Source organism: Apodemus sylvaticus, chromosome 19 (assembly GCF_947179515.1).
Source record: "Apodemus sylvaticus chromosome 19, mApoSyl1.1, whole genome shotgun sequence".
NCBI lineage: Eukaryota > Metazoa > Chordata > Mammalia > Rodentia > Muridae > Apodemus > Apodemus sylvaticus.
Window position 1 is genome coordinate 27,283,352 of NC_067490.1, and position 13,550 is coordinate 27,296,901.

A 13,550-nucleotide genomic window follows, 5' to 3' on the forward strand; every position below is an offset into this window, starting at 1 on the left:
TCCCAGCCTCTATAACTATCTCCCATGTTCCAGAAGGGTCTTTCCCCAACTCAGATCCAGCAAGCTACCTGCACCTTGTCAGAACTCCATCTGTCTGGAATTTATTACCAATGCATTTTCTAACAGGCTCTATAATAAGATATTAAAGACTGTAGCTGCATCTAGCAAGCATTCCATAAATATTAATAATGCCTTCAGAGATGGCACCTAAGCAGAGATGGTAGCGGGTTTGGCTGGATTTGGTCAAGGGTACAGAATTCATCTATGGGGAGGGTTCTCCATGATTATGAGGGGTGTGAGCCTTCTTTTCCTTCTCTCCCATCTGTCTTTCTACCCTTTTAAAACAGTCTGTCTTTTTTGGGGGGTGGGGGTAACAGAGTCTGATGTAGCCCAGGCTGGTCTTGAACTTCTGATCCTCCTTCCTCAACCCCCTCAGTGCCTAGATTACAGATGTGTAATCCCACTACATCTGGATTTATGCTGTGCTGGGAATAGAAACCCAGGGCTCTGTGCACGGTAGGCAGGCACCCTACTCACTGAGCTACATCCCAAGCCGGGTGTTTTCTTACTTCATTTCCTTTGTGTACAACTTTCCTTCCATAATGTCTCTTCATCCTCTTGGTTTCTGGCCCAACCAGTGTCTCTGGCGCCTCCGAAGCAGTCTACCTGTCTGGTTCTCTTTTCCCATTGGACTCTAGCTCTGTCTGTATCTTTGTCCTCTAGCCATTCTGCTTTGTGTCGTTCTCTCATCTTTCTCTCCTCTCTCTTTTCCTCTCCAACCCTCCACCCATTGTCTCCCCTCCCCCTCCCCCCCTCCCCGGCACTGTACAGCTCCTCCCCATCCCCCATTGCTCTGTTCCAGTGAGCACCCTAAGCCACCTCCAGAGAAGCCCGCAGTGGAATGTAGCGCACCCTGCATGGGAGAGGCCAGACATTCATCATTATTATTAACGAACAAGATCCCGAGCGCGGCGGAACTTTCCCAGAGTCTATTCCTTTGTCACCCCGAGGAGTAGCAACAAGATTTATTTGTCTCAGAATTGCACAGGGTGACCCATTTACAGCAGGCCCATCACAAGTGATGTGGCACTTAAACGGGGACTGGAGGAGGCAGAGAGGCCTGCCCTGCCTGTGACCTATGTGGTATGGGCCATTTGCTCAAAGGGACAGCCTCAGGTCTGACGGGGACGAGGGCCATCTAGCCATCTCTCCAGGTGGCCTGTGACAAGTGCCTGATCAGGCTGATGCGTGTTCACTCTGTCACCTCCCACAGCCGTGCATCACAGTGATCCGTATAGATTTGCATGTTTAAAGGCTTGTCCGGGGATAGCTAATGAGATGCTACCGCTAGCGTTTACTAGACCCTTCTCGACTTAGTGCCTCTGAGGCGCAGTCCGTCCCGGAGCCGTAGCCTGGTTCTTGGCTCTCTGTGCTGACTGTGGGCGCTAAAGGGGAAGAATCCCAGCAGGAGAGGTCGTGAGGAGCCCGTAGCAGTGTCTGACAATAAGGAGTACGTGTCTGATGCATGTTCTAGGGCTGCCGGATGGAGTAAAGTGCTAAGACCCAAACAGCAAGAAGGGGTCAGCCACAAATGGCCCAGAAGACAGCCAAAGGGATGTGTGAGGACCGGTGTGGGAAGGACTCAGAGAGCCTCGTCTCTTCCCTCACTTAGATAGACGTTCCCCTCACATGACCATGCCCATCCAACCCTAAGTGGATGGCCAAGATCTTTCCATTGAAATTCCCTTAGTAAATTGATCGAATTTCCGAGACCCCATCTGATTGGCCAGTGTAGGTCAGGTGGTTACTCCTGCAACCAATCAAATGCATCCTGGGTCTGAAGTTGCTTCAAGGGTGGCCTGGCTTCATCTTTGAGCGGAGCTGGGGAGGGAGTGTGGACGAGGAGGAACTTTGGCTTCTGGGGGATGTTGAGAGACGCCCGTGGAAGAGCCAGAGCGCTGGTCTGCTGTCGCCCATCAGAAGCCATGGTGAGACCTGGAGCAGAACCTAATACCTCTCTGGCCTCACTTTCCTCATCCATCAATGAGGGGGGGGCTATCCTGATCGTCTCGAAGCTTCCTTGAAGGCCATACATCCAGAATGGTCAGAAGTGAGGACTGCCCTTTTATATTAGGGACTTCCTGGCTTCAGACAACCCTGCATCTAGGGTCCCACTTTCTCCTCTTCTGATGGGCTCTGCACCCCTGCAGGGTCTCCTTGGGCTCTTTCCCAGTCATGATTTTGCAGGAACCAGGAACCAATACGTGGGCAGGTGTCCTACTTGAATTAAAAAGAATTGTTACATTTATTTGCCTGTGTGAACACACAAACACATACACCACTTGTGGGTGCTGGCTTTCTTCTATTATGCGAGTCCCAGGAATCGAACTTAAGTCACGGGGTATGGCAGGCTCTCCATCTCTCCATCCCTAAGATGCCTGTCCAAATTCATGATGAAATTCATTTATAGGCTATCCTTGCTTTAAGTATGTGGGGGGGGCGGCTCATCCCTCCCTGCCCGTGATGCTATTTCACTGATAGAACAGCGGTGTCAAGCAGTGGCCATTTGTTGAGTGTTGTTGCATGCCGGCCATGCGCTTGGTCCAGCGAGAAGCACGGCCGTTTCTTCACATCTCAGCTCAGGTGATTCTTTCTCACATCACCCTTGAGAGGCCATACCATTAACAGTTCCATTTGACACAAGAGGACACGGAAGCCAAAAGGTCTCCTGGTGGAAAGGGCTGGATTCAGAATTTGGGGTTCTGACTCAAGGTTCATGCTCTGAGCCTCCAGGGTTCATTATCTATAGGGACCAGATGCGCCCAGACCCTGAGAATCTGCTCGTGCTGAGCCTGCAGGTCTGGGTACCCGTCTGTGCGCTCCACGGAGCAGCAGCTGGCACTGGACAAGCTCCAATGTGTGCGTTGATCCTCGGTGGAGCGGGGCGCCCAGGGCCTGAGATGCAGGAAGTCAGCACTCCTTGCTCCCCGATGCCTGTCCATTCTAAGTTTATGAATGGCTTTTTGCCAGGTCCATTTCAAACCTATCCTAAGTTACGCAGAAATTAAATGGCTTCTCACTGTACAAGACAGCCCAAGGTCAGTTACAGATTGTCCGAATTCTCTTCGCCTTCTCCGGGGTTTGCCCAGGCTCACTCTCAGCTCCCCAGATCTGATGTTCAGAGAGCCTGGGAGCCTTTGTCCCAGACCATGAGGCATGGACAGGTGAAAGGTAATCTCTCTGAGGGAAGGAGTCTGGAGCTGGCGTCTGTGGGGCCATATTGCTGAGCTGTGTGCTGTATGAGGCTGGTGTCTCTAAAATGTGTCTGGACACTTGTGTGCTTCAGAGAGGAGTAGAGAGGCTGAGGGGACATCATGGGGGAGTCTGGTTTCACTGGGTCCTGCGCCAGGGGTCCACCTTGCAGCTGGAGATTTGCAGTGACTGTGATCATCAGGGCGCCACAGGAAGAGATCATCTTAGGTAGCTCCAATGGAAGTGCGTCTGCAAAGTGCCCACTTTCAAGAGGGTATTATATTAGTCGATGTCCAGGGCTGTGGCAGAATCCCCAAAGACTGAAGATACAGAATAAGAAGGCTGGAGAGGGCTGGAGAGATGGCTCAGAGGTTACGAGGACCTTCTTTCAGAGGTCCTGAGTTCAATTCCCAGCAACCATATGGTGGTTCCTAATCATCTGTAATGGGATCTGATGCCCTCTTCTGGCATGCAGGTAGAATACTGTATATATAATTTTTTTTTTCTTTTAAAAAGAGGAAGGCTGGAGAAATGGTTTCCTGCATATACATGAGGGCCTGAATTTGTTCCCCAGCAGCAGCAACAACATAAAGTTAAAAAAAAAAAAAAGATGTGGCTACAAAGGTCGTGCTATAATCCTGGGGCCGGGGAGGCAGAGGCAGGAAGCTCCCGGGATTCACAGGCCAGCCAATCTACCTGAAAGAATCAACTCCAGGCTCAGCGAATGATCCGGTCTCAAAACATAGAGGTTGATTGAGGAAGACACCAGGACCAACCTCTGCCCTTCCATGCGCACACAAGCGTCCACACCCAGACTCATGTGCACACATCACATCCAAACGTGACCACCACGTAGGTAGACGTACGTGTGCATGAAGAGAGTGAAGAAAGAAACTGACTTAAAGAAAGGGAAGGTTTATTTGGGTTCACAGCCTAAGATGGTTCTGCCCATGGCTGCTCGGCCCGTGGTGACTTGGACCATCATGGCAGGAATCATGGGTCAAGAACCAGGGAGAGGAGGAGGGGAAGGGAGGGAGGGGAAGAGAGAGTGAGGAAGAGAGAGCACTACCTAACTTCCTCCTAGGCACCCCAGGCTGTGGAGCAAGCCCAGGAATCTTTGAGAGACACCTGTGGAAGACCCAATGAGTGGAAGAAGATAAAGGCAGTTGAAATACCAGGGGGTCTTCCCCAGTTACTTTTCTATTAGTTTCAGTGTGTCTGGTTTTACATGGAGGTCCTTGATCCACTTAGAGTTGAGCTTAGTACAAGGAGATAAGGATGGATCAATTCACATTCTTCTGCATGCTGACCTCCAGTTGAACCAGCACCATTTGTTGAAAAGGCTATCTTTTTTCCACTGGATGTTTTCCACACCTTTGTCGAAGATTAAGTGACCATAGGTGTGTGGATTCATTTCTGGGTCTTCAATTCTATTCCATTAGTCTACTTGCCTGTCACTGTGCCAATACCATGCAGTTTTTAACACTATTGTTCTGTAGTATTGCTTGAGGTCTGGAATACTGATTCCCCCAGAATTTCTTTTACTGTGGAGAATAGTTTTAGCTATCCTGGGTTTTTTGTTATTCCAGATGAATTTGAGAATTGCTTTTTCTAACTCTGTGAAGAACTGAGTTGGGATTTTGATAGGGATTGCGCTGAATCTGTAGATTGCTTTTGGCAAGATGGCCATTTAAACTATATTAATCCTGCCAATCCACAAGCATGGAAGATTTTTCCTTTTTTTGAGGTCTTCTTCTATTTCCTTCTTCAGAGACCTGAAGTTCTTGTTGTATAGATCTTTCACTTGTTTGGTTAGAGTCACACCAAGATGCTTTATATTGTTTGTGGCTATTGTGAAGGGTGTCATTTCCCTAACTTCTTTCTCAGCCTGCTTATCCTTTGAGTATAGGAAGGCAACTGATTTGCTTGAGTTGATTTTATAACCACTTTGCTGAAGTTGTTTATCAGCTGTAGGAGTTCTCTGGTGGAGGTTTTCGGGTCACTTAAGTAGACTATCATGTCATCTGCAAATAGTGATAATTTAGTTCTTGAACCGAACTCCAATAGCTTATGCTCTAAGATCAAGAATTGACAAATGGGACCTCATAAAATTACAAAGTTTCTGTAAGGCAAAGGACACTGTCAAAAGGACAAAACAGTAACCAACAAATTGGGAAAAAAATCTTTACCAACCCTACATCTGATAGAGGGTTAATATCCAATATATACAAAGAACTCAAGAAGTTAGACCCCAGGGAACCAAATAACCCTATTAAAATTGGGTACAGATAAACAAAGAATTTTCACCTGAAGAAATCCGGATGGCCGAGAAGCACCTTAAGAAATGCTCAACATCATTAGTTATTAGGGAAATGCAAATCAAAACAACCCTGAGATTTCACCTCACACCAGTCAGAATGGCTAAAGTTAAACACTCAGGAGACAGCAGGTGTTGGCGAGGATGTGGAGAAAGAGGAACACTCCTCCACTGCTGGTGGGGTTGTAAGATGGTACAACCACTTTGGAAATCAGTCTGATGGTTCCTCAGAAAACTGGACATGTTACTTCCGGAGGACCCTCTCCTGGGCATATACCCAAATGATTTCCTGGCATGCAATAAAGACACATGCTCCATTATGTTCATAGCAGCCTTATTTATAATAGCCAGAAGCTGGAAAGAACCCTCAATGGAGGAATGGATACAGAAAATGTGGTATATTTACACAATGGAATACTACTCAGCAATTAAAAACAATGAATTCATGAATTTTTTTAGGCAAATGGTTGGATCTGTAAAATATCATCCTAAGTGAGGTAACCCAATCACAAAAGAATACACATAGAATGCAATCTCCGATAAGTGGATATTAGTCCAGAAGCTCTGAATATCCTAGGCACAATTAGCATAACAAAGGACTCCCATGAAGAAGTAAGGAGAGGGTCCTGATCCTGGAAAGGCTTGATCTAGCATTGGAGGGGAGTACCAGGACAGAGAAAAAGGAGGGAGGTGATTGGAGAATGGGTGGAGAGAAGAAGGTTTATGGGACATATGGGGAGGGGGGAACTGGGAAAGGGAAAATCATTTGGAATGTAAACAATGAATATAGAAAATAAAAAATATATAATAAAAAAAAAGAAATACTAGGGGGCAGTCCAGCTCCTGCCGCCTCCTTCCGCCCCCTCCCCATGCCCCTCCTTCCCCCTTCCCCCTGCCCCTCCTTCTCTGCTCCCCCCCACCCTTTTCTTCTGTCCCCTCCCCCCATGGAGGGATATTCTTCCTACTGCCTGGGCTCCGTGGGGAGAGGAGGAGGCCGGTTCAGAACCCTGGGGGGGGGGGGGGCTGGGCTACCTGGTGAGCGCCTGAGGGGTGGGGCCTAGTACTCAGGCTTTCTCTTGCCTCTGAGCTCCTGCCAGCCCCGCCTACACTCCAATTGGTAGAGTTCATCAGAAACCCCTAAGCAAGTTACTTGAGATCTGGCCCAAACAGGCTAGGCAGAGCAGGCTATCCTAAGGTACAGAGGCAGAGCAGGCTAAACCAGGGTGGGGTGCAGAATGAGGTGGGGGTGCCGGGAGGTGGGACAGACAAGAAGTGCCAGCATGGTGCCGGTAATGCTTACTGTGTTTGGTTTGACCTCCCTGCCCTGCCCTTAGGTGGCCCTGCCTGAATGAACAGTTCTAGCAGGTGATCTGATAGGACAATCATAGCGTCTTCCTTCTGGACACTTACATGCTGCAAAGTTTACATTGGTGAGACTGGAGGTGAGCCCTCCTCACACTGACCCAATGAGATAGTATTACCTTTAGCATACAGAATGGGGATGAAGGAACAGAGAGCTTAAGTAACCAACCCAGAGACACACAGCGAGGCTGGGATTCCAGCCGATGTTGTGGCCATGACTGAACGCTGGCCCCTGTCCACTCTGGTCCCCAACAGACTTGCTTCTCTTGGAAGGGAAAGAACATATGTTTATCAAGAAGCTAGGGCTGGGAGAGAGGTGTGTAGGAACTGCTGGGTTGGGGCAGTACAAATGGCTCCACGGAGCTAGGAAATGCATGAAGGGTAATCCAGGGCCAGTCCTCGTGGGACATTCTATGCCAGGGGTACTGGGGAGCCGTACGTGGTGAACAGGAGAGGGACTTCCCGTTGCCTGTTCCCATCAGCAGATTACTGGGGCGTAATCCCAGCAGCCCCATACTTGGTGGCCAATAGAGAAATGGCCAGCTCAGGTAGGACCATAGCAACTCAGTAGCTCTGCTCTCTAGAAGCTCTGGTTGGCATAACCCAGCCGATGCCAGGCTTGTAGGGAAGCCGCTGCTGATGTAGCTCTTAGGATCATGTGCCTAGAATCAGCAGTACTTGAACCCAAGGCCTTGCTCACCTACCTCCTCGCTGTATGGCTTTGGACCAGCTGCCCTCTCAGTACCCCATAGTTTTACTCCCCCTCTCCCCATACCCCGGAAACAGCCTCATCCAAGTGTCCTTCCTCCAACGTGTGGCCAGAGCTTTCTACCGTGTAGAAAAATCCGCACAGCCAGGGATGAGCTGGCGCTGAGGAGGTGAGGGTAGACGGGTGGGTGGCACAGGCAGACATGGAGAAGGTAGCGCCTACTGCTGCCGAGGTGTGCCCATGTGCTCACAGCTGTTTACTGACCAGCCTGAGGGCCAGGCACCATCCAAGGCGAGGCAGACAGGAACTATGGAACTACAGGCTCTGAGGGAAGGGTGAGAACTACCCGAGGCATAGGGACAGGGGTGGTGAGTTGCAGAAAGCAGCAAATTAACTGTCTGTTTGCAGAGGACTTGAGGAATGGGGTGGCCCCGTCCCAGCCTCTTGAGGAAGTGGCCTTGACCAGCCACCCTGAATCAATCAGAAGGGGACAGCTATGTATATTTATGATAGACCAGAAGAGTCACAGCATCCTGGAAGGCTTCTAGGAGGTGGAGGCAGGTGACACTGTGCTGGCATGAGGTGCCCTTCCTTCTTGAGCCTCCAAGGCTCCCCGTGCTGAATCCAGGTTTACACCTCCTACTTTCGCCCTTGACAGGTCTCCTAGTCACCCTCCAGGGCAATCCGCTGCAGCTTGGGCAGTCAAGGGGACACCGGACAAAGGAAGCGAAGCCACTAAGAAATGGGTTTGGGGACCCAAGGCCCCTCTTCCAGGACTCTGGGATAAGCAGGCAATCTTCGGAGCCAGTGCTCCTACAGCCGCTAGGAGACCATCAAAAGGGGAGGGGAAGGAAATCGTGCATTTTACATTCCTCCAAACCCGCTCGGAATGGAGAGAACAGGCCGGGTCGGTGGCTGCAGGGGCGCGGATAATGGCCTCTGCGGGGCAGAGGAATGGCGGTCGCGGAGGAAGCCGCTTCCGGTGAAGTGAGACTCACCCCTCCGGTTTCCTTTGCTCTCACCCAGAACACGCCGGTGGGGACGCCCATCTTCATCGTCAATGCCACCGATCCTGACCTGGGCGCGGGGGGCAGTGTCCTCTACTCCTTCCAGCCCCCCTCTCCGTTCTTCGCCATCGACAGTGCCCGCGGCATAGTCACCGTGATCCAGGAGCTAGACTACGAGGTCACGCAGGCGTACCAGCTCACAGTCAACGCCACGGTGAGTCACTGCCCTGGGCCCCCGGTTCCCCCCCTGCCTCCTCTCATCATGGATACCCTGGAATACATCTAGAAACAGGGTATTCCAAGGTGACTTGGTTTAGCTCCATGCCCCTCATGATTTATAATAAAGAATCTGATCGTGTTAATAGTGACAGGTAGTGTCATGTCTCTGATATTGTCCTTAGCCCTCAGATGGACTTCCCATTGGCCTTCAAACAGACCTACCTTATTAGTATTGTTGAGATGCCCATTTTACAGATACCCAGAAGAAGACTAAGGCATAGGGGCAATTCAACGGATCACCCAAATCACCCCTGAGCCCAGCTGCAGAGTTGACACTGGCAACCTCCTTAGGAGAGTTGGTGCCTCCGGACACACCAGGGATATCAACCCAGCTGGGTCCTGGCACCATCCAACAAGCAGGGACAGAGCAGTCTAAACCTCCTGACTAAAACCTCATAGCATGGTAATGCTTACCCACCAAGGAGTGTCCACTGTACTAAGCCTCCTGCCCCACCCCAGGGAACTGCAAGGTGAGTGAGAGGAAGGAAATTTCACCCATTTTATGGATGTCAGCATTGAGACTCCCACAGTCGAATAATAGCGGGGAAGTAAGAATCCAAAGCCAGGTTGTCTGATTCTAAGTCCTGGGCTCCGGTCGCCATGCCCCATGGCTGGGAGTTTATAGGTCTCCAGCATGCAGCTAGGCCTTTGACGATAGCTGTCTGTGAGGAACTGAAGGCTAAGCAAGCCATATCTTAAACAGGGTCCTAGGCCCGTGTGCCCTCATTCCAGCTGACACTAGGAACAGTTTCAGTGACCTGCAAAGCTAGAGGTAACCCCACACTCCGCTGTCCTTCAGATCTGTTTGTAGAGCTCAGACCAAGAGCAAAACAAGCCCTGGGGTCCTTTCTTCCTGTCTGCTCCGCTGGCCTGGCCCACAGCATCCAGTCTTGCTGCCCACCTGTCCTGGCCCTGTGAGGCTGCAGAAAACGTTTGGCTTTGGTGCTATGTCACAGCAGACTTCCCAGCTCACCCCAGACTACGTGGCAGCTGACATCTCAGATTCCGAGATCTAGCCTGAGTGGGGTGTTGAAAGGTGGAGCTTTTCCCTCAGGCTTGGCTGAGACCTGGAGAAGCCTCCAGAGCCAGGAAAAGCCAACTTCTTGCCTGACTCTCTGGGAGGTCCCTGTTGGGGCTTCTTAGTTCCTTTCCTACTTATGTATGAATTCCCTAGGAAGAGGCCTACATACAAAAATAAAATAAAGTAAAACTGACTTAGGGAGTGGATGGGGACTCGCCGGGGCCCAGAAGCATGCAGGTGATTGCTTCCGTCCTCAGTGAAGCTGTCCTACGGGATAATCATGCTGGCACATGGATGGCTTTGGGAGGTAGGGCTAGACCCTTGGGAGGTAGGGCTAGACCCTGGACTCCAGAAGGAATGTGGGTGGCTACGTCCAAAGGCCAGGCCTCTGCTGGGATGACACATACAGCGAGATTGCTGGTAATCTATCAACAATCACGTCCTGAGGGACCTCATGGAGGTCCACAGGGAGGGAGGGGCTGAGACGTCCCAGAAAATAGCCTCCCACTTACCCCTGCACCAGCTGCCACCAGGAGTTCCTGGGGCTGGTGAGCAGCCATTGGCTACCATGCACTTCCCCAACATGCTGGTTCTGTAGGTGTCCCAGCAAAAGAGAAGAGGGCCACAGATTGCAGGGCCCTTCCGGGGAGCCACGCCTTGGCCTCGCAGCCAGATGTGCCCTCTTCCCTCATCTCTTCCCTGTCAGCATGGGCTACTTACCACAAGTATAGAAAGAAAGGGATTGTAGCCACAGGCACGGGATGGCTATCAGCTACCAGGCTGGCTACTTGGTACCTGGTGAAAGTCTGGTAGTTGCAAGCCCAAACCACCAGCATCTTTTACGCAAGAGACCTGGCTTCCTGGGACCTCCCTGCATGCCTCATGGTCTTTCAGGCTGCTGGCCAGGTATCGTGCGCCCCATTCCTGGTGCCGCTGACCTCCCTTCCTGTGCCATACATACATCTCTCTTCCCTCCCATCTCTGACAATCCTCCTGTGCCCTCCCTGACTGTCCCTGAGGTCTCTGAGGGACATCCAGGAGGTCCTCTCTCTTCCCACAGGCTCCATAGCACCATCTGCAGAGGGCAGAGGCCAGTGCAAGGCTTCGTCATATAATGGGGGGGTGGGGGGATGGAGGGGGGAAGGATGGCCCAGTAGAACCAAGGCCAAGTTAACCTGGATAGACACAGTTTCTCCTCAAGTCCCAGCAGAATTTGTGAGCCATCGGGCCATTCATGTCATACAAAGGACTTTGAGAGTTTGTCTTGCAAGCTAGAGACTGCCTGATATGAAGCCCCCCAAAAAAGCTGTTAAAAGGCAGATCTTTCTATACTTGGGTTCTAGGTGCTTCCTTAGCAGTGTGACTGTAGATAATGTTTGTCTGTCTGTCTCTCACTGTTTCTGTTAAACCAGAGCCTAGCCTGTTACTTCCTTAGCAGTGTGACTGTAGATAATGTCTGTCTGTCTGTCTGTCTGTCTCTCACTCTGTCTCTGTTAAACCAGAGCCTAGCCTGTGACAGTGAGTAGGGTAGGGCCTGTCTAGGATATGACAGTCCTTGTTAGCATGGCTCTTGCTGTCTGGTTGCACCTTGGTCTGCTGAGCGTTTAGGGTCTTAGAACACAGGCTTTGGCGTTCCTTTCTTAGGCCTTCTATGACCAGGTTTCTGAGTATAATGGCTCTATATTGCCTGCCCTGTCCCAAGGGCACACCCTGCTTCCTGGAGGCCCTCAGATGGCACAGGCCCTGGAGCTCCCCCTGCTGGTTTGATTGGAAATTACTGACTAGCAACACAGGAATGTCTCCTGCAGGCCAGGGACACCCCCCCCCCCCCCACCCTCTGTCCTGGGATGGGAGACAGTGGCCCTAGAAAACAACAAATGTGCTAAGAATAGCTCTTTTCACATCCAAGCTAGTGGTCCCACCCCCGCACCCCCACCCCCACACACACATTCAGGAGAGCTAGTCCTTAGCCATGACCCTGGGGCCAACAGATCAGCTTTAGCCCAAGCCTCTATTGTAGACTACCAGGCTTCTCTGCATTTTCTTGAACATCTCAGGAAGGTCACATATACGTGGGTGTCCACAGCATCCCTCTAACCCAATGCTGTGTGCTCCTGTTCTCTCCGTGTGTCTCCCAAGGATCAAGACAAGACCAGACCTCTGTCTACACTGGCCAACCTGGCCATCATCATCACAGACGTGCAAGACATGGACCCTATCTTCATCAACCTGCCCTACAGCACCAACATCTACGAGCACTCTCCTCCGGTAAGCCCCGCCCCCAGCCCTGACAGTGGCCATTTCCTGCCTGGAGTCCCTGCAAGGGACATTGGAAACAACCCCTCCCCCCAAGTATTTTGCAAGTCACACTGTCTTCCATGTGTCTCCTGCTCCCTGGAAATTACCATGGGCAGAGAGATAAGTATGACTGCCTGTACAGGAACTGATTGAGAAAGATTCCTGAGCAGGAATACAGATGTCCGTGCCTGCTCTAGCCGTGCTGGGGATGGATGTGGACCTGAGCTCCGCCAAACATCCCTGTTGCATAGCCATGCCCTTCACGGACCTGCTGCCTCTGTTGGTCGTGGGTACCACACACAGTGCCATGCCTTTCTTACTTCCTCTCTCTCAACCCCAAGTTGTTCCTGGGAGCTCACGGACCCATCTGCCCTCCCTAATGACTACTTCTTTAAGGAGGGGGAGGTGTCTCAAGTTCAGGTTTCAAGAACGCTACCTGATTTTGTATTTCCATCACAGGTCATCAGCTTGCTTTTTGATTCCTTTAGAGCAGTGGTTCTCAACCTTCCTAATGCTGCAAGCCTTTAATACAGATCCTCATGGTGTGCTGACCCCCCCCCCCCCCCAATCCTAAGATTATTTTCATTGCTACTTCATAACTAATCCTGCTTCTGTTAGGAATTGTAATGTGAATATCTGATGTGCACCATATCTGATATGCAACCCTGTGAAAGAGTCTTTTGATCTCTCAAAGAGGTCGCAACCCACAGGGCCTAGGGCTACACAGCTGTACCTGGTCAAATGAACTGTGATTGGGCAAAGGTCTCATGGGATTGCATTGGTCATGGCTTACCCTACAGGACCCTGGCTAAACTATGAGTGGGTGTGGCTGGCTTGGCAACCACCTCACTTGGTACAGACTGGAGTGGAAGGCCTGCTGTGGCCCTGATGAGGGAAAACAGGGCGCATGCCCAGACAGATAGAAGCTTCAACGTGCATCTTGGGGCAGTGTGTTTGTGAAGAGAAAGGAAGGGCTTAGCTCCAAGGGAAAGCAAGAGACCCCGGCAGACTGGAGATGTTCAGAGCCTCACTGTATGCCCTGCACTACTCAAAGCCCCAAACGTGGGAAGAGGGGGTGTGGACAGAGTTCCTAAGCCAGCTCAGGCTGAGGGAGCCTGGTCCCGCTTGGATGCTACCCTTGCTCTGACTACAGATGTCCTGGCACCAACGCTGTGGATCTGGTGCTTGGTCACTCGCTGTGAGGGCCAGGTACGGAATGAAGATCTCACAAGCAAGATGCAGTTTTCTTACTACTGCAGGGGTCTGAAGCTGTGTGGAGGACAGGCAGAGCCATCTCAGGCTCAC

General features: G+C 51.1%; 1 protein-coding gene across 1 annotated transcript in view; it reads left to right on the forward strand.

The window, feature by feature from the left end:
- Positions 1-13,550, forward strand: part of Cdh23 (cadherin related 23) — a 393,910-nt gene that overhangs the window by 148,239 nt on the left and 232,121 nt on the right. The window contains exons 7-8 of the mRNA XM_052163611.1: positions 8,667-8,861; positions 12,087-12,215. Coding sequence (XP_052019571.1) covers positions 8,667-8,861; positions 12,087-12,215 — 324 coding nt within the window. The remainder of the gene's footprint in view (positions 1-8,666; positions 8,862-12,086; positions 12,216-13,550) is intronic.